The sequence below is a fragment of the Lactuca saligna genome, chromosome 8 (genome assembly GCF_052625555.1).
Source record: "Lactuca saligna cultivar CGN05327 chromosome 8, ASM5262555v1, whole genome shotgun sequence".
NCBI lineage: Eukaryota > Viridiplantae > Streptophyta > Magnoliopsida > Asterales > Asteraceae > Lactuca > Lactuca saligna.
The window spans coordinates 191,934,380-191,956,231 of record NC_136424.1 but is presented as its reverse complement, the minus strand read 5'-3'; the positions used below and the strand labels follow the sequence as shown (position 1 = coordinate 191,956,231).

Genomic DNA, 21,852 nt, shown 5'->3' with positions numbered 1-21,852 from the left:
GTTTGTAACCATAAAGTCCAACTAATATCAAGTTTATGATTCCTATTCAAAAACCAATTAAGACAGACAATTACAATTTTTTAAAAAATGGCAACTTTCGGGAAGTTATGTGATTGGAAAACGATGTTATTCTGAAACCTTGAATGACCATCCATACTATCACCTCCAAGGCTTTTGTTTTCATTATAGAAAATAAACTACATCCACCCAAGATAAGAGCTCAATAATATTGATAAGGGAAGGTAAGGACTGTTAGGTGCATTTTTATGCACCATTTTGTGTCACACCTAGCATTTTTGCTAGGAAATTCTATTCTCGTGTAACCATTCAAAAATCGAAAGACATGTAATCTAAGTGAATATCATGCTCTATGCTCATTCAAATACATCTCATGTGTTCAAATAAGGATTGGAAATCCTAGAAATTCCGGTTCAAGTTCTTTATGGACTAGGACTCTCTTATTGGACTTAATTCATAAATTTATAACATTTTGGGCCATTTGGGTCTAGAATGATTCATCCTAACCCTAATGGGTCTTGTTGGTCCATAAACGACTTAATTAATCTTAATGGGCCATAAACTCATTCCTTTTTACCATGTTCGGCCGTGAATCAACTTAAGAGCCCAATGAGCCGAAAAATATTATTACACTTAATGAATTCGAGCAAGCCAAGAAAAAGGAGCCCAAACCAATTCATTTTCATTCCTTATAGCCCAATTCTCTCTCCCAAAGAAATTATTAGACAAAAAAAAAAGAGAAATGAAGGAATTGTGTAGCCTTGACACCTCATGTTTGCATGGTGGGTATCCATGCAAACATCACCTCCATCTCTTCTCTTTTTCCCTCTTCTTATACCCTAGGCCAAAATTCCCCACCACACACCTCCATTTTTCCTTTCAAACACCTCTAAAAACCTCTCAAGAACTTATCCTCCTTCCTCTAAATTTTCGAGTTTTGGTGTGTAGTTTCAAGAGGATCTTCATCTAGATCATCATCTTTGGTAAGTTCTCACTTAGATCTATGATATAACTTTTTGATCTCTTCAAAAAAATCTCCTCTTACACCCATAGTTTGTGGACCATGTTCTTAGAACCATCTAAGTTCAAGATCTACTCAAGAAAGGTTGCTAGGACCAAAAATCTCTTCATCTCTTCTTCAAAACCGAAACATCAAAACAAAGGTGAGTTCATACCCCTTGTTTTCGGTTTTCATATGATTTTGGGGGAGAATACAAGTTGCTGTGTAGATCTATGTCTATATGCATGACTATGTGTATTTTCCATGAATTATTTGGTGATTATGTGTTGATTACTTCATTAATCTAAAAATATGTTAAGAACTTGAAGTTTATCACTTGGATCTTCATAAGAACCTTGAGAAAAGTATGTTTTATCACATATATTACATATAAACTTGTAGATCTGAGAATTATACACTTAAAATAACAAAAATGAGTGTTGTGCTCAAAGATCTATAACTTATACTAAAAAATCAGCTTTTGACAAGAAAGTTTTAGCCCAATCTCGAACTGTTTTGACCCTCTTAATGGAAGTATTTTTCAAAAAAATTGTACATTGATAAATTTCAGATTTATACCTTTAAAATGACTACCCTCACGTTTTCATACGATTTTTCTACAATTTTGGCGAATTTTACAAAACTGCCTATCAGATTTGAAATAATTTCGGACTAGCCTGTGAAGGTGAGCAATTTCACACTTGTTAGAAGCCATTAAAAATTATTAGAAAAATTATGAACAAAGTACACAAAATTTCCAAACTTCCAGAATTTACGGATCCAATTTCGACTTAAAATGATTTTTCTAAAATTTTTCCAACAACTAGGCCGGAAAAGCTCAAAAACGAATGGGCCGATATTGGTGCCTTCGACCAATGAGTACAGTGAGAAAACTCACCTCAAAGTCTAGAAGATAGCTAAAATAATCACTGCTCCAAAATACTGGATCTACAGGTTACCTATACAACAAACATGGACCAACGCCTCAATATACTACTCAAACTACTGCATTTGACCTAAAGTCGAACTTGGTCAAAGTTAACGGTCAAAAAGCCAAGAGTCAACATTCAACCAGATTACGTCATGCGTAACAACTCTGCACCATGTGTAATTAGATTATTTCGTGTGTAATGCTTGATGTCAAACATTTCCATTAAGTTCTTAATACAAAAAGTCAACCCTTCAAACTTTCAAATATTGACCTCTACAGTGTCTTAATGGATAAAATTTCCAACTTTACCCATTAAGGCACTCGTATCAAGCAAGATCGAAACTTTATGAACTAAAATAACCGAAAATGCTAACACCACACCAATGGCTTAATAAACAAGCATCAAAGCACAACTTTCCAAGTCCAACAAGTCCCAAGAGTGTTCCATATAGCTCAAAAGGTGTTGGAGTTGCCTCAACTCCTAAAACACGTGCTTAAGGGACAAAAAAGTGACAATTATGAGAATTAACAAGATCTATAAAACCAAAGAGCAAGTTTGAAACTTTTTACTCATAATGGTTTAGGAATGAAGTAACCTTGCTAGATCTATACTTGAACTCTTCTTCTATACACTTTGCCACCACCTTGTTCTTCAAGGTTCCACCTTCTAATGGAGAAATAGGCTCATAATTGATGCCAAATGATCAAAACAAGTAAGAGGAGGTTAGGGTTTTTCAAGGAGTAATCTTAGGTGATGGAGGCTGATCATGGGAGGGTTTCCCAATAGTTAGAGCCCTTAAATAAGGCACAAAACCGAAAAATTAGGGTTTTGATCTTCCGCGATTATGCCATGCGTAGCCTATTAGAAACTCGATCCACACTTAGCAAGAAAAACCCCAAACTTCCAATTCAACTTTAAACAACCATAACTTCTTCTTTTCAACTTTTTTTTCAATGTTCTTTATATGCACGGAAAGGTATCGACCAGCCCCACATTCTTATCTAGTTACTCTTGACTAAAAACATATTGAACTAGAATCCTTAATTCATGCAAGAAGCCCGAGATATCACCTTCCCAAGTTCACCCTTTGCTTCAAGGCACAAATCGATGGCTTTAACCACTTAATCCAACATTACCAATATCCGAAAGGGTCTAAACCATATTCCTTTGAAGCCCACAACCATCACTTTATCAAATTCCAACTCGACATCTCGAAATTAGAACATCACCTAAACCAGGTGTTACATAAAGAATATCCCTTTCCATTTTAGTATAAACATATGTTTATTTATCTAATTTTGAAACACATCTTCATTAATGCACATATGATCATTTATCCAATTTCATTTATGAACATTTGTTAATCTGCTCATGTTTATGTTCATTCTTCAGGTTTTCTAAAGCTCATGCTCATTTATGAACAAATGTTAATATGCTTATGCTTCTTTGTTCGTTTATGTTTAATTCGAGAGAATAATCGATTTATTCAATTTCATAGAAAATCTTAGTCTAGCGATGTGTTCACCTTCGACAAACCACATCTTATTTTTCAGGATTTTGATTTAATATTGATGTGATTGTTCAGTTATGATATGAAACAAAGTTTAGTTACCATCGTATCCTTACATATGAAATATAATCTATGGTTAAGAATATGGTCTTATGCTTAGATGGTATTATTTGGTTTTATAGTATCTTCGGTTAAAAAAGTACAATGACCTATTTATATTCATATAAATCTCCTAAGTTATATACAAAGCTTTTCTAGATTTAGATTATTATTACAACAATATAACTTTATATTATATTTATCATATATAAAGCTTTCAAAATGCATAAAAATTCAAAAAATAAACATATATAAATTTTATTCAAACTTGTTTAAAGCAACCCCAAGGTGCTGTTTATCTTTTGGAAAAAAAACTTCTTCAGTCATCTTATTTCTGCGCGACGCAACACACACGCAATACTTTTCATCTCGCATTTGTTTGTTTTTTAGAAGCTCTCAGAGTAAAAACATCTGTGTGTTCTGTTTGGCGCAGAACTTGTATTGCATCTTCCAACCTCTTTCAATTTTTTTTTCATGTTGAATTTTTTTTTTCGTTTTTTATATTGAATAATGATAATTTCTTGATGAAATATCATTAATTTTTGTTAAAATATATTTATTTTTTTTGTTCAATTATCATTATTTTTTTTGTTGAAATATCATAAATTATTGCCAAAATATCATACATTATTAAAATTTTGGTATTAAAAAATTATTTTCAGTTTATAAAATCAATTTATTTTAATTTTTTAATATCTGCAGCAGTATGTAAATGTTAAAAAAAACAAATACGCTTCTTATTACAGTCTGCAACTGTTTGGTCTACATTTTCTACTGCAGAGGGTTGCAGATATAGTCTACAAACTTCATGAATTTTTGCTTTAGAAAAACAAAGAACATCTAAATCAAAATTTAACGTTGTAAAATAAAACATAATTTCTTTTGAACAACAAAAAGTTATGATTTGAACAAAACAAAACACGCTAAAACAAGAAGCTCTAACAGCTTACAAAAAATTGCTAAAGATAGGAGGCATATACCAACGAAATCAGTCAAGCAAATTCAACCTAGATTAAAGAAGTAACAATATTTATTTTTTCTAACGTTTTCTTATTTTTAAAAAAAAAAAAAAAAAAAAAAAAAAAAAAAGTAAAGAAGTACCAATATTTTGGATTTTTGTGACCTACCCATGAGTTATACGCCATGCTTAAACTATTGCACAAACAGAATTACGAAGGCGCCCACATATTTATATTTGTCGACCTCTAATCCCTGTCTATATATACCCAACATCACAAGCAATCTTCTTCACCACATATTCAAACTCCCAACTACTTCCAAAATCCTTCCATCTCTCCACTGTCACCGGCGTCGGAAGCCTCACTCTCGACATTTCACCGGAGATCCATTCAATTTAGCAAATGGTGTGCTTCTGCTTTTTGGTGGACCAAACTCGACAAGTGAGGCGCTGCAAGCCTGCGGCGGGGCTTTGTTCAAGGTGCGGCGGCGGAGCTAGCGTCGCAGATATGAAGACCGCCACCAGGTTCTGCTATGTTCCGTTCTACTGGAAATCGTGGAAAGCTATTATGTGTACTTTCTGTGGAGCCATTCTTAAAACTTACCAGTGATCGATTGATTAGTGCTAGAATTTAATTACTGAAGAAATCGATTATTTGTTGAGATCGAAGCTTCTTTATCTAATATCTCTTGAAGTTTATATAACGTATTTGTTGAAATTATTCTTTTCTTCACTGTTTAGAATCGTATTCGGCATTGATGAATTCTAAATAAGTTTTTTTTTTTTTTTTTTTTTTTTTTTGGCTTCTGCTAGAATGGTGGTGTTTGTTGTTTATGAATCATTCGATATCCAATATAAGATTAAAATGAAGTTTGTTAAATTTAAAATAATGATCGGTAATTTAAAAAAAAAATAGTATTGAAAAATTAAGATATTGATTCCTTCTTCCCAACAATTAATGTGTAACTTTATTAGGGGTGAGCAAAAACCGAACCGATTAAAGTAAAATCGACAAAACCGCAATAAATAACAACCGAAAAACCGAAACCGATGCAAAAACCAATGGTGTGGATTTAATTTTTGTAAAAACCGAAGGTCAACGGTGCGGTGTAGTTTCTATCCTAAAAACCGGTCCACCAAAACCGAACCACACTGCAAGCGTGTATAGTAATAAATCAATCAATGTATATTATATACCTGCTATTAAAATACTTATAAACGATAATATATTTATTATATGTTTATTTTGTGTTTGTGTAAGACTATAAGGGGTGCAAAAGAAATGTTCTATTGTTAGTCAAACTCGTACTAATCGATTACATGTAATAAGCTTGTAACAAATTAAGTCAAAATCAATAAACCTTCAATTATTAATTAGTTTGTGAGAGTAGTGACAAGTTGTATTTTAAGCGACTTACAATTTTTGATTATATAATTTTCTTTTGAACTGAAAATGAATGGTTTTAAAAAAACAATACAATACAAGCTTACATGCACATGGTTTTTAGTTCTTACAATTTTAAAAAACCACACCAAAAAACATAAAAAAAACTGCACCAAATTCTTAACACGGTTTAAAACCGAAACCGCACCGATACAAACTGAAACCGCATTTAAAAACCAAAAAACCGAACCATTGCAAAACCGCACCCAACGTTTTTAAGAATACAAAAACCGCACCATGCGGTTTGTGGTTTGGTTTGATCTGAAAACCGCACCATGCTCACCTCTAAACTTTATAATGTGCAATATACAAATTTTAAAATAATAAAAATAAAAATAATGTTGGTTATGGACTTAAAATTCAAATAATGTGGGTATGCTCTTGATCCCACACAAAAAATTATAATTCTTAAAATAATAATAATAATAATAATAATAATAATAATAATAATAATAATAAGAGAAAATGAAAAATATAGCCAATTATACTAATTACATTACAAAAATAACTAAAAAATCGAAATTGCAAAAATAGCTATCAATTTCGCAGATGGACATGCCCCATCTGCGAAATGACCATTCCATCTGCGAATGTACAAGCTGCTAAAGCACAACTGTGCTTTAGCAGCTTGTATATTCGCAGATGGAGTGGTCCATCTACGAAATCCCTATCCCATCTGCGCGAAATCCCCTTTTTTCACTATATAAACGTTTTTTTCCCTCAATTTTTCACCCTTCTCTACACAAAAACTCTCTCTATCTGTGGGCTATTTTCGCGATTTTGGCTAGTTTTTGAAGAAAATGGAGGATTATGTCAACAATCCCGCAAATATGGTTAGATTTTAACTCTTTTAATGTTTTAACTCTTTATTATTTTATCATTTATTGTATTATTTAGTGTAAAAAAATAAAAATTATAAAGTTTGTGAAAGGGTAATTTTGTTGTGTTTGATAGTTTTAATATTTCTTTAGTATACTTGAACTTTAAATGCTATTTTGTTAGTGGTTGTTTGAATGTACAAATAGAGACTGCGTAGATTGTGCATTTGGTGGTTTAAATTTAGAATATGCTTATTTTTTTTTTAAATTATTAGCTAAATAAATTGTTAGAATAATGTTTACAATTTGTTATTTTTGTTGTTTGTTTAGTTAGTGTATAACTTGAAAACTTGTATATTCTTATCGTATAATTGTTTATATAAAGTGAAAAATAATTAAATTACAGTATGTGCAAAATAGTCGTTTGTATATATATTTGTCGTATAAGTATAACATTTGTATAAGTTGAAAATTTGTTGTATATATATTGTTAGAAATTGTTTGTATTTGTTGTATAAGTTGAAAATTTGTATATATTTGTCGTATAACTTGCAAAATTGTTAATTTGGTTGTCGTTTTATTTGAAAAATTGTTTGTTTATATGGTTATAAAATGTTAGTTTATATAATTAGAAAGATAAAAATTGTTTATATATTTGTCGTTTAAGTTGAAAATTTGTTTAATAAAATTTTATATAATTATGTATGATATTGTTTTTTATTGTAAATATATTTGTTGTATAACTTGGAAAATAGTTTATATATATGTATGTTATTGTTTTTTTATCGTAAATATATAAATTATTAATTAAGAATTTGTATTTGCATTACTAAAATTATTATTGTTTATGTACTTATTGCAGTTCATAATCATATATTTTAAAAACAAAATATTTTTTAGTTCTCTAATTTGTTTTTGTGTTTTTTTTTGCAGGATGATTTTAGTTTTATCAATATGAAAGCAATTGTGAACTTAAAAGGCTCGGGCGGTTGATACACATTATGGTAAAAAAGGATCGTTTGGAAGACAAAATGAGAATTAGGGATGACTATATAACAATGGAGAAAGAGAAGTATCCATTTCAGTTCCCTGAGTTTCAAAATTAGTTACAAAATTGTTGTAATATTATCATAATACAGATTAGGTTGCAAAAGGACCGTTTGTTGTTTTTTTTTAAATAACAAGTTGTAATTGTTAAAAAAAAAATCTGTAAACTATATTTTACAATATAAAGGCTTCATTAATTGTTATAATCAACAAACTAAACTAAAATATGAAAGCATAGCAATGTGTTGTAAGATTTAATAAAAATATTACAATACATAATAAGTTAACAACTCGTCATTACTCTTCATTTCAATGTTGTTTTATATCAAAATCAAAATTATAGGTTTGTGAGCAACTCGCTGAACCACCAATATTAAATGCCATTTCTGCAGTAGAAATTATGTGACGTGCTCCACTACCGGACACCCTTCCAGTACAATTATTTATCGTGTGTCCTATTTGACCACATGTAGAACACTCTTTTATAATTGGACCCTCGCCTTGGGATGGAATCCGGTCTGTGTTTCTTGGCCTGCCTGGTTGACGTTTATCCATTATTGGTGGCTTAACAATCATCATATCATCGGGGATCTCCCATTCGGATGGCTTTGGCAGAGGGTTTATTGATTCCTCATATGCAGGGCCGGTTCTGAGGATTCAAATGCCCAGGACGAAACGGATAAAAAAGGCCCTTAGACCTTAACGTGTAACAATTTAAGGAATTAAATTATGTAAACTAATTTTTTTTATTAAAATGACGATAAACCTTATAGCAATAAATATAGCAAAATCATAGTATTCTAATGACTAATAACATATCCTAACAGCTAACCGACGATCCTTGAAGCTCTCCTAGCATTCTTGATTGCAAATTGGTTGATCAACTCTTCGTAGTCTATACTCTCTAAGATTTCGTTCTCGATAGATATCATCGCCAAACCGCTAAGTCTTTCTTGGGTCATTGTGGAGCGTAAGTAAGATTTCACAAATTTCAATTTGGAAAAACTTCTTTCTGCAGATGCGACCGTTACTAGAATAGTCAACAATATTCTATATGCAATGCTTGCATTTGGGAAATAATCAAGTTCTTTCAAAAACTTCAAAACATCTATAGGGTTGCTAAATTCATTGGTTTCCAATGTCTCAAATAATTTCAACTCCGTATAAAGCTCCTCGGCATCAATATCTGATCTTTCTTCAAACTTGAGTGCTTTTTCAAGACGATAACAATATAACTTAAGATCTTTATCTTCAATTCCCCTCAAATTATGTGGAACTAAAAAACCAAATACTTTATCATACTCTTTGAATTGTTCAAATCTTGTCTCAAGAGAAGAAATAGCTTGATCAACAATGTATAAGAAATAATTGACTCTGAAATTCTCTTCAGGTGTAAATGAAACTTCTCCGCTACTTGAACTCTCATCAAACCTTTTTTTTCCTTTCAATCAAACGATTTTGTGGAAATATTGGATCAATACCCATTTCAATAGCAATCTCCTTAGCTTCAACAATCGCTTTTGAAAAACCAGTCTCTCTATAATCCTTGAAGTACCCAATCAATTTGTTTATTTCTGTAATGGCATTATCAAGATGCATATCCTTTGATTGTAACTTCTTACTCACAATATTCACACGGTTTAGTACTTCATACCAAACAACAGTTGATACCAAAAATTCAAAGTCACTAAGTTCTTTTTCTGCTAGTGAAGTTGCTTCACTTGCAATTGCAGCATCATTATCTTTTTCTCCAACTTGAAGTAAAGCTTCCCGTACATCCACAAGTTGCAGTTTAATAGCTTTTACAATCTCAACTCGACTTTCCCAACGAGTTTGACATAATAACTTAAGACTCCAAGCTTTAACATTATCTTTCAAAATTTCCCACCTCTTAGTAGAATTTTCAAAGATAGTATAAATACGTTGGATGAATCCAAAAAAGTTCTTTCCTTTAACACACTTGTTAGCCATATCACATAATGTTAGATTAAGAGAATGGCAACCACAAGGAGTGTAAAATGCTCTAGGATTTATATCTAAAAATCTCTTTTGCACTCCTTGGTGTTTTCTTTTCATGTTTGCTCCATTATCATAGCCTTGACCACGCATATCATCAATTTGAAGACCAAGAGACTTTAACTCCTCAAGTGTAATATCAAATAATCCTTTTTCGGAGGTATCATCAACATTCAAAAAACCTAAAAAAGATTCCTCGATAGTAACAGAATTATATGATAACTTTAAATACCTTAGTATTATAGTCATCTGTTCTTGGTGACTTGAATCGGGAGTACAATCAAGTATGATTGAGTAGTACTTTGCTTCCTTTATCTTCTTGATAAGTTCTTTTTTAATTTCTTCAGCTAGCAAAGATATTAGTTCGTTTTGGATTAGGTGGCCAAGATAATGCACATGAAGTCCTTCACTTGTGATGCGTCGCACATGCTCTTTGATAACCGGGTCAAACTCTTCCAACATTTCAATGACACCCAAAAAATTTCCATTACCTGTTAAATACAATTAACAAATAAGAAGTGGAATCGGTCATCATAATTAAAAAAAAAAAAGATTGTTGGTGGAACTGGAACAAATAAAATACAATTTATAGTTACCTTTTTTATACAACTTTTCATTGGATCCGTGAAATGCTAAATTATGTTTAGCAAGAAACTTCACAACTGCAATAATTCTTAAAAGCACTTGTTTCCAGTAATCTCTTTCTTTCTTGAACTGCTCATGTTGAACTTTATCAATTGTTTCGTTCAAGTTCAATCTTTTACGCATGTCAAACCACTTATTCCTATTTGTAAGATGATCCAATGAAATTTCGTGTTCTTTAACCCTAGTGGTAACATGGTGCCAATCTGCATAACCTTCACCATCCAATTTACCTTTCGAAATCCCTTTTTCTAAACACTTTACAACAAAAACAAAATACCCTATCTAGCTCTTTCGAATATACTAACCATTCTCTATCACACTTCTCCAAATTTGATAAAGTTCTTGTATATAAAGCTGCAGAAAATCGTCTACCAAATTTATCATAGGGACCATACATAATACTATTATCTCTTTTAGGACCTTTTTCAACCAAAATTTTAATCTCATCAGAATTAAGTTTTTCCCACCTTCCTGGATCATATATATCAACAATCTCTTTAACAGGCTCATGCTTTTCTGTCTCTTCTACTTCTACATGCTCTTGATCTTCAATGTGCTCCTCAACATGCTCTTCAATGTGCTCTTCAACATGCTCTTCAATGTGCTCTTCAACATGTTGTCTATGGATAAACTTATCTAGAGCACCGACGCCAACCTTTCTCTTTTCTTCATCTAGTTTTCTCTTTTTACGTTTTTGATAACCGGATGGTTGTTTAGACTTCATCACTACAAGTTCATTATTTTCAACTTTTAACATTCAAGAAATTACAATAAACATAATTTGATAAAAAAATTTACAATAAACATAAACTTATAATTTAAACTACTAAACTTATTTCTATGAATCTTATAAAGTATAAACTAATATATTCATTCACTATTCTATTATACTGATTTCCATAGTAGACAAACCGATAATAAAATATTAAATTCATTCAATATTCAATTAAATAGATAATCTATGAAAATATGAATCATTCAAGTATGCAATTGACAACTATAAACTTGATAATCCTACCTGATTGGCTAATAATCCTTAATTTCTCAATTCTCAATTTCTCATAAATCAATTTCTCATAAATCTTAGTATATTACCTGTTCGTCTAGACGTTTACCCTTGCTGAATCGTTGAGTTGCTGTCTAGTTGTCAACCTTTGGTGATCACTTTTTTTTTTTTTGTGAACAAACGAAACTGATGACTAAATTACGCTGCCGGCTTCTGTTTCATACATTCATGCCTTTGTTTTGTTCCATGGTTTTCTCCCAAATTATTGGGCTGCCATGCAAATAGTATATACTAAAAAAAAAATTGGGCCCCTCACAAATTTGGGCCCTGTTCCTATGCACATGTTGCACTTGGGCTAAGCCGGCCATGCTCATATGTTTTCCTCGGTGTTTCGGTAAAGTAAGCATTTAATGCATACCTCAAGCAGTCTTGGTAATTGTTCACTGTTAAACATCTTATGACATGAACACAAGGTATCCCATCAAGTTGCCAATGCCTACATGTACACGTCATATGTTGGAAATCAACAATCACATTTTGTGCTCCCTTTTTGACCTCGCATTTCGTATTTGAGATCATGCGAACATCCCATTTACTAAAAGTTTTCTTGTTTTCTTTTACAATTTCATCCGCCCAAAGGGTAAGTATTGTTGTTGCTTCTGCTAAAAAATAGCTAAAATGAAGAAGTTAAGATCAATAACATCAAAATTAATAAAACATTAATATTAAAAATTTACTTAATACCTGCAAAGTTACGTCTTTGAAACCACCATTGTTGCATTGTAGCACGAAAAAAAATAGATCAACATAAGTATTGGCACCTTACGTGCGTGTCTAGATAATGCATTTATAGACTCCACAGTGTTGGACGACATAAGATTGTATCGGTTCTCTTTAAAATGTGCCCTTGACCAAGTTTCTAGATTTATACTTTTTAAGTACTCCCATACTGGTTCTTTTGTCTTTTTATAACATCCATGGCATCATCAAAAGCATCAACTGTGTACGCCCTACACGCCTCCCAAAAAATTCCTTTAACCGTCTTACTCTTGCCGAATCTAGATACTATGTTGAAATACAAATGGACACTACATATTCCATGATGGGCGTGAGGAAAAATGTTGGCAACGGATGTTGCAATAGATGGAGACCTATCAGATATAATTGTAAGCTCCTGCATATTTCCTATGCAATCACGTAGTTTTTGAAAAAACCATGTCCAAGAATCGGTACACTCATTTTTGCATATACCATATGCAACCGGTAATATTTGGTTTTGTCCGTCCTTAGTAACTGCAAGTAACATGGTACCTTTGAACTCGCCCTTTAAATGTGAGCTCCATCTACTACTAGGGTCGGTTTACAAAAATTAACAAAAGCACGTACCTACAATACATTGTATATCTATTCAAATACACCAAAATAAATGTTAAAAAATTAATATAATATTATAATATTAACCGAGCAACCGAGTGCGACGTACAAAAACTCAAAGCGATCATCAGCATCTGTTTTAATGTGTGTGACAGCACCCAGATTATGTTTGACTAAGTTGTGACAATACGCCGGAAGTCTGGTAAAAGAATCCTCTTTCGTACCCCTTAACGACAACAATGCATATTGCTTCGCACGCCAAGCCTGATGGTATGAGATATTGATATTCAATTGAGCATTCATATCATTAACAATATCTTTTCCCCGATAAACTCTACTATAGTCTTCAACCAAAACATCAACAACATATTCACCCAAAACATATTTGTTTGCTTGACGGTGATTAGGTTGCAAAAATGTTGAAGAACATGTGTGTACATCAACAAATTTATTCACTTGGAAAAGTCTATCAGAATTTTTAATTGCTTTTGCTCTTAGTAACCAAGAACAATTTTTTGAAACACACACAACTTCATACCTTGATTTGGTGGATCTACTTGTCCTCGTCTGGAAACCTTCTCGAAGACATTTTTACCAATACACCGCTTTAAAAGTTCTTTGTTCTTAAATATACTCTCACATTGAATCTTTTGAAGATTCATGTCTACCATCTGTGTTGGGATATCTTCATTAATATCAACTGGGGATGCTGGTAAATGGGGCATACCGTTAAAAAGGTTATCGGGAAACTTAGCTTTAACTTCATCACCCAACTCATCTCTATCGAAATTACTTTGTAGCTCGGTTATATCTAAACGTACATCACCAACATCAACATAATGCCCGTAAACATGATTTTTTTTTCATTTTTTTGACTTGAATTTTTTTTCTTTTTAGTTTTATCTACCACATGCCTATTCATAACTTTAACTTGTTGTTCGGCAACATCATCACAACGACCATCCACATCATTAAGATATATACCAACATCATCATCACCAACAGACTTGTAATTCTCAGGGATCCACATAGTGAATATGTGAATAACTAACATTAACATTTTCAGCAACACTGTGAAACTGAGGTACACTAGGAGTATTGAAAGTACCTATCGGATCGTTGCTCCCTTTATAATTGCATAAATTACCAACAAGCTGATTTCCAGTTTCACCACCCCCATTAACCTCCTCAACTTCATCAACCACCACAAACACTTTCACAGCCCTTCCTCCACTACATTTGATTACATTTATCAACATTCTAACATTCATGTCTTCAACTATAGCTATATAACAATTTAATTCAGGATGGTGGAAACGAAGACTAATTCTATATTTTTCTAACAAACCAATTTTGCTTCTTACCAAAGATACAAAATCACTATAACTAATATACTCAGAAAATATCAAAGCAAATTCAGAAATACCTCCCTGTGGACATACGTATTCCAGATTAGTTCCATTAACTTGCCATCTCCCACCGGTTACAAGACAAACCAAATATTCAATCATTTTTTAGAGCAAATTTTAGAGAAACTTCCTAAACAAATAACAACCAAACTGATAATTTTCTACAAAACTTTTTATATAACAACATGATTTCGTAGTCAAACCAATTGATTTCATAGTCAAACGAAAAAAAAACAATTTCGTAGATTGAATGAGAGTAAATCGCAGATGGGGTTATTCCATCTGCAATTTTACCCTACATTTTCCAAATATATACAGAAAAAAAAATCACTTGCGAATGTACAAGCTGCTAAAGCACAATTGTGCTTTAGCAGCTTGTACATTCACAGATGGAATGGTCATTTCGCAGATGGGGCATGTCCATCTGCGAAATTGAGGGCTATTTTTGCAATTTCGATTTTTTTGGCTATTTTTGTAATGTAATTAGTATAATTGGCTATTTTTGTCATTTTCTCTAATAATAATAATAATAATAATAATAACAACAATAATAATAATAATAATAATAAAAATTGTCATTCTTAAAACAATAATAATAATAATAATAATAATAATGATAATAATAATAATAATAGGGTTTAAGGTTTGACTCTTTATTTTCATAGGATAGCCTATGGACGCGTTCGGCACGGAGCTTTTGAAAGCGTTTAAGAGCTTCTAGCTTTTAGCTTTTGACAAAACGCTTTAGTTTAAACAAAAAATTTCGTTTGGCAGTACGAGCGTTTAGGTTTTACTTTAAAGAAAACGCTTCAAATCTAAGGCTACTTCATGTAGCGTAATGCTACTTTTGAAATCAATTTCCATAATTACCCTTATATATATATATATATATATATATATATATATATATATATATATATATATATATATGGTTAAGTTCATGTGAGACGACCTAATTTTGTGAGACCGTGAGACGTATTTTTTTATTTTTTTATTATTATTTTTTATTTTTTAGTTAATTCAAGTTCCGAAAATAATATTTACAAAAAGAATTTTTGGATTTTTCTATTTATTTTGCATTTAAAAATTATTTTTTAGAATATGTACAGTGTAATATTCTATTAGAATATATCACGTATTTTTCAAAAAAAAAAAAAAAAAAGATTCTTTTTTTATTTATTTTTATTTTTTTAGTTAATTCAAGTTCCGAAAATAATATTTAAAAAAAGAATTTTTAGATTTTTCTATTTATTTTGCATTTTAAAATTATTTTTTAGAATATGTCAGTGTAATATTCTATTAGAATATCTCACGTATTTTTCAAAAAAAAAAAAAACGGGATTTTTTTAAATTTAAAAAAAAAAATTTTTTTAGTTAATTCAAGTTCCGAAAATAATATTAAATTTTTTTTTTTTTTTTCCATTTATTTTGCATTTTAAAATTATTTTTAGATTTGGTTTCACGGTCTCACAAAATTAGAATGGTCTCAAATAAACCTGAACATATATATATATATATATATATATATATATATATATATATATATATATATATATATATATATATATATATATATATATAGATCCGGTAAGAAATTTTTTTTGGTAGGAAGGTAAGAAGTTTTTTTTTTACATATTTTTTTGACGAACAAAAAAAATGAATCACTAGATGATCCATTTGTAAGATGATTCACAAGAAAAAATTCTCAAAAAAACATCTATATGATTCATTTTTAAATAAATTAAGAAAAAATCCACTTTTATGACAATTTTAATGAATAACAACAAAATCATTATATAAATGAATCATCGAGATGTTTTTTTGAGAATTTTTTCTTGTGAATCATCTTTCAAATGAATCATCTCATGATTCATTTTGTTTGTTCGCGAAAAAAATATGTAGAAAAAAAACTTCTTACCTTTTTATCAAAAACTTCCTTCTTATTTGATCTTGACTCTCTCTCTCTCTCTCTATATATATATATATATATATATATATATATATATATATATATATATATATATATATATATATATATATATATATATATATTATCTTAATTTGATTTAGCCGTTAAATATGTACTAATGTTAAATTAAACCTTGTACTTGTTGCTTATTATCCGGTAAATACTTACAACAATAAAAATTAGAAAAAAAAAAAAATCACAGGTGATGTTTATGTTTGTTTTTTTCAAGAAAAGTTTCTTGATCTCTTTTGGCCGCGTGGTATAGAATGCATATAAATTTCTTCAAACAGACTTTTTGTTTTTTAGAACACCAAAAACCTAAAAATATCGCGTCATCTTCTTGCAGCGGACATGAATTTATGTCTTTTCAAATATGCAAACACATTCCTAGTAAAATAAAAAAGGAAAAAGAAATTCATATCTTTACAAACTTTAATTATTATTTTTATGCCCTTGAAAAAATATTAAAGGGATAATGACTTAAGAGGATAATAAAGTTTTTAGTTTGTCCGTATTAGGTCACTAAGGTTTTTTTTTTGTGCGTATTAGACCAATATGGTTGTTATTACCGTTTATAAATAGTCGTTTTACCGATTTTAACGGGTAAAAATGACTATTTCTAAACAGTAATAACAATCATATTGGTCTAATACGCACAAAAAAACTTTAGTGATCTAATACGGACAAACTGGAAATCTTATTACCCTCCTAAGTCATTAACCCTAATTTTAAAGACATTGAGGATACATGACCATCAACAGTAAACTACTTCGTTTAGAACTCGCATCGTCCCATATAACCTGCTACTCCTCTATATGACGAAGCTCTTTATCTATAGTCGTCCATTTTGGTACATCCGATAAAATTGGAACGATACAGAGAAGATTAGCATGGCCCCTGTGCAAGGATGACATACACAAATCAAGAAATGGTCCAAAAATTTTTTTAACCCTTCGTCGTTTTCTCTGGAACCCTAATTCCCTTTTCAAATGCTAATAGAGTTCAATTGCAATTCTTACGTTTCAGTAGTTCATCTACTGAAGTCATGATCAGACAACATGTGGATTCTATGGTCAGATTGATCTTCTTGTTGATGTCTTCAACCATTTGTGGCAAGTAAGGGTGATCTTTCTTTCTATAAAGTATCCTTTAAGTTTTTTACTTTAAGTTTCATGCTTTATAAACTTCCGTTTATGTGTTGTATATAGTATGTATGTATTTGTTTATGTGCTAATTTTTTATTCATTTTGCAACTTCAGTTTCTTAGTTCAGGTTGTGGTTTTGCTTTTTATAAAATAATTGATAATAGACATCCTATACAAGTCCCTGTTGGTTTTACATTTCCATTCGTTATCAAATGTAGACATTGATGGGATGTATCAAAGTGAGATTTTGTTTTTGTACATATGGATGTGTTCATGTAAACATTTAAATGACAAAAAAGAAGTTATTGATTAAATGTTGCATATTTATGTAATGAAGATCATCAATCATATGAGTTTCTGGACTTAGAAATTCTAGAAGGGTTGTGAGATAAGTATAAGTGGAAGCAACTATTTTCAGTCAAACAAATCAGTCACATTGATTAGTAAGCATGTTTTCTAAATAATTAGGGTTAATGACTTAGAAGGGTAATAAGGTTTTCAGTTTGTCCGTATTAGGTCACTAAGGTTTTTTTGTGCGTATTAGACCAATATGGTTGTTATTACAGTTTAGAAATAGTCCTTTTTACCCGTTAAAACCGGTAAAAGGACTATTTCTAAACGGTAATAACAACCATATTGGTTTAATACGCACAAAAAAAACCTTAGTGACCTATTACGGACAAACTGGAAACCTTATTACCCTCCTAAGTCATTATCCCAATATTAAAACGACATATACCTCCGTCAAAAACTATAAAATTCAAATCTTTATCCAAACTAATATTTTAATCACTGTTAAACCAATTTAATATTCAAAACTAATCTAAAACTTAAAATTCCATATGATATTACTAAAATATCATTCTCAAATTAAAAATTGTGATTAAACCAGTTTAATTTGAATTAAAACCAATTTATTCTTTAAATGCTTCAAGCCTTCAAATGTCAATTTTTTTTTAATTTTTTTAATTTTGTCGCAACACTGAAAGATTCCTTTCCGGAGCACTATAAATTGGAAAGGCACAAGAAATGCAAAGTCTCTGATAGAATAACCACTGATGGTCTGGTTTGGAACTGGAAATCAAGCCCTACCTCACCTGATGAAAGAAGCCAACTTGAGGCGACCATTGCTCGGGCCGAAGTCCATCACCCATTATCCAGGCGAGATAAATGGATTTGTAATCTCTCCCATGATGGTACATTCCAGGTGAGGTCACTCAGATCACAAATTGACTGAAGGAATGAAAGTAGTGATGAGGCAGTGATAGATTGGATACATGGCATTCCAATAAAGGTGAGTTGCTTTATGTGGAGGGCAGTTCTAGATCGGCTGCCTACTGCTACAGCCCTAATCAAACGTTGCATTCAACTTCCATCCCCCACATGCACCTGGTGTGGATTAGAACCTGAAGACACCGACCATGTCATCCTTCGTTGTCCAAAAGCTATGATGGTTTGGGAATGGATAATTCGGTGGTGTGAGATTCCTGACTTGCATTTCACACATATAAAAGACCTGGTGGAATTCACTTCCAAATGGGGAACATGTCATAAAAAACGGAGGACGCTAATTGCTATTTGCTATGGGACAGCATGGCTCTTATGGAAGGCACGATGCGACTAGACCTTCAAGAAAACTCGATCTTCACCTGCTGTGGTGGCTAATATGGTCAAATCGACAGTCTTCACATGGGTCAAACATAGGAGAATTAAGTGCACATTTCGTTGGATGGACTGGTGTGTAAACCCGTTTAAATGTGTATAAAGATGGAAAATCAAAACATGTAAACTGTAAAATGTTCCATCCCCCTCCCTAGCATCTTGCTAGGTTGGGTGTTTTGCTAGGTTGGGTGTTTTAATAAAAATTTGCCGGTTCAAATATATATATATATATATATATATATATATATATATATATATATATATATATATTCAAAATGTAAACACATCTTAATAAAGAGACAAAATTCATAAAACTATGTTATTAATATAAAATAAGTCTAGGAAAAGGGGAATTCTTGTGTTGCCGATGTTAGTTTAAATTGATTGATGTTATTAATTTCATTAATCAAACAACCACATAATATATAGTAAATTACAAGATTCGTCCCTCAACCAAGTGTTAAATTGCACGTTTAGTCTTTATTTTCAAAAATTAACTCGGACCATCCCTGTAATATTTTTTTCTCACTCGGATAGTCCCTGACGAACATAAAATGATTATTTTACCCTTTTCTATTTTATTTCTATTTTACTTATCATTTGTTGTACAATTTAATAAAAATAATTAAAGAAATAATCCACCATCCCCTCTCCTTCCTCTTCCACCACCACCGCCACCTACCCACCTTCTTGTTTCCTCCATCTTCACTATCTTGAAACCTGTATCCAAACCCAAACCAAAATCAATAGTTTTTTTTTTTACTCAATCGAAATCAAAATACAACACTTCAAGAGGTTCTTGAAGAAATCGAGTAGAAGAAAATTGCAAAATCAAACTGGTACCTCCAGAAACCACCACCGCATCCTCCTGCAGTCACCACCGACAACTCTTGTACCCCCTTAATCTGAATTTAGAACCATAATTTGAAGCGTGATACTAAAACCAGAATCTAAAACTCAAACCCAAATGAAATCAACAACAATTTTTTAAAATCTGAAACCAAAACAACCAAAAATCCGAAACCAAAATTAACACCAAATCTGTAAAGAAGTTGGGGATGAAGGAAAATCAAAGAAGTTGGGGAATGAAACTTCAAATCTAGAAATCTTGAATCTAAATCGGGAAGTTAAGAGTGTTGAGAAACTTGATTTCTGAAATGAGTTTGCTAGAAAATCTCGAAGTTAGGGCTCTTAATGTAATCCAGATATATGGTGGCGGTTTCAGAAGTATATGGTGGTGGTTTCTTGTAGAGACAATGGCGGTTTCTAACGGGTTCGCATAGATGAGAGAAGAAAGAAAGGGGGAGACAATGAATGGGGGTAAAGAGAAGGACGATGGTGACTGCTTTCAGGGGAACTTCCTTAAGATCTTCTTTTTCTTTTCCAACGATGGTTTCCAGTGACGTTCTTGACATGAGAGAGACGACTTATGAGGGTGGGGACATTTCTTTCAGGTAGAGAAGACGAAGCCACCTCCGAAAACCCCCACATGGAGTGTAGATTTGCGAACAGCTAGCAATGACAACTCTCTCTCTCTCTCTCTCTCTCTGTGTGTGTGTGTGTGTATCGTGTCATCCTCGTTGACGGTTTTTTGAGAGAAAATGTGGTGGTGGTTGATGGTGGTATGCGGTGGTCCGACGATGTTGTGCGGTGGTCCGGTGGTATTTTTCGGTTGTCGGAGGTAGACTATGAATTGGAGAAGATAACTGAAGGATGTGGGTGTGAGTGGGGTTAGGGTAGGAGATAAGTGTTTGTGGTGGTGGGCCCAATTTTTGTTTTTCTTTATTTTTTATTTTTCTTTTAAATTGTTAATAACAAATAAATAAAAAATTATATGAAAAATAAAATAGAAAGGGTAAAATAGTCATTTTATGTTCATCAGGGACTATCCGAGTGAGAAAAAAAATTACAGGGATTGTCCGAGTTAATTTTTGAAAATAGAAACTAAACGCGTAATTTGACACTTGATCGAGGGATGAATCGTGTAATTTACTCCACATAATCATATGTTATTCCTTCCCGAGGTTCACTTTGGAGAAAGTCAAAGAGGTGGTTTGGTCGTGTGCTAGTGATCGGGCTCAAGGTCCAGGATTGCTTTACTTTGCGGTTTATCAAGCGCATTATGGGAGCTATTAAAAACTGATGTTTGGAATTTTATCGAAGAATTTTATGATAATAATTTCATTAATTCTGAATGCAACTCATCTTTTATTACCCTGATCCCGAAAAAAAATAGTCTTACATTTTTTAAAGATTATAGACCAATTAGCTTAATATGAGTGTAGTACAAAATTATTGCAAAACTATTAGCTAATCGAATGACAAAGGGATCGGATAGTGTTGTTAGCATGAAACAATCTTCTTTTTTAAAAGGTGGCCAAATTTTGGATGTCCCTCTTGTAGTAAATGAAGTGATAGATTGGAATAATTGAAAAAAGAAAAAGTTGATGATCTTTAACATGGATTTAGAAAAGGTGTATGATTCGGTTACATGGGAGTATGTTTTGAAGATTTTGGAGTTTGTGGGTTTGGATAAAAAATGGGTTGGATGGATTAATGCTTGCTTGTCTTCTTCCTGAGCGTATTTTATTGAATATAATCCTTATCAAGATGAACTTGTGGGGGAAATGTATTCACATTCCTTCCTTGTTATACACGTCTTGTGATTTAAAGAAAAAAAAATACACAAATCATGTGTTTCGGTTTTGCGAAAGCTCAGATATGGTTACAAATTGAAAAATGGCTTGATATTCCATTTCCTCGTTTGATTAGTATGGCTGAGCTCTTGTCTTGGGTTGAT

The 21,852-nt window shown here is 31.8% G+C and overlaps 1 protein-coding gene, 1 long non-coding RNA gene, 1 other non-coding gene and 1 pseudogene across 3 annotated transcripts; 2 read left to right on the top strand and 2 right to left on the bottom strand.

Moving 5' to 3' along the window:
- The first annotated feature begins 4,796 nt into the window (after positions 1–4,796).
- On the top strand, positions 4,797–5,250 carry LOC145011927 (uncharacterized). The gene has a single exon (XM_078970671.1). The coding sequence runs from the start codon at positions 4,921–4,923 to the stop codon at positions 5,125–5,127; it is 207 nt and encodes a 68-aa protein (XP_078826797.1). The 5' UTR covers positions 4,797–4,920; the 3' UTR covers positions 5,128–5,250.
- A 3,403-nt stretch (positions 5,251–8,653) lies between these two features.
- LOC145010400 (uncharacterized) lies at positions 8,654–11,211 on the bottom strand (annotated as a pseudogene).
- A 5,874-nt stretch (positions 11,212–17,085) lies between these two features.
- Positions 17,086–17,188, top strand: LOC145013762 (U6 spliceosomal RNA). The gene has a single exon (XR_013665281.1). It is a non-coding gene; the product is annotated as a U6 spliceosomal RNA (small nuclear RNA).
- Positions 17,189–19,422: 2,234 nt separating this feature from the next.
- Positions 19,423–20,758, bottom strand: LOC145011692 (uncharacterized). The gene is made up of 2 exons (XR_013664228.1): positions 19,896–20,758; positions 19,423–19,772 (listed from the first exon to the last, which is right to left on the bottom strand). It is a non-coding gene; the product is annotated as an uncharacterized LOC145011692 (long non-coding RNA).
- Between the last annotated feature and the right edge of the window lie 1,094 nt (positions 20,759–21,852).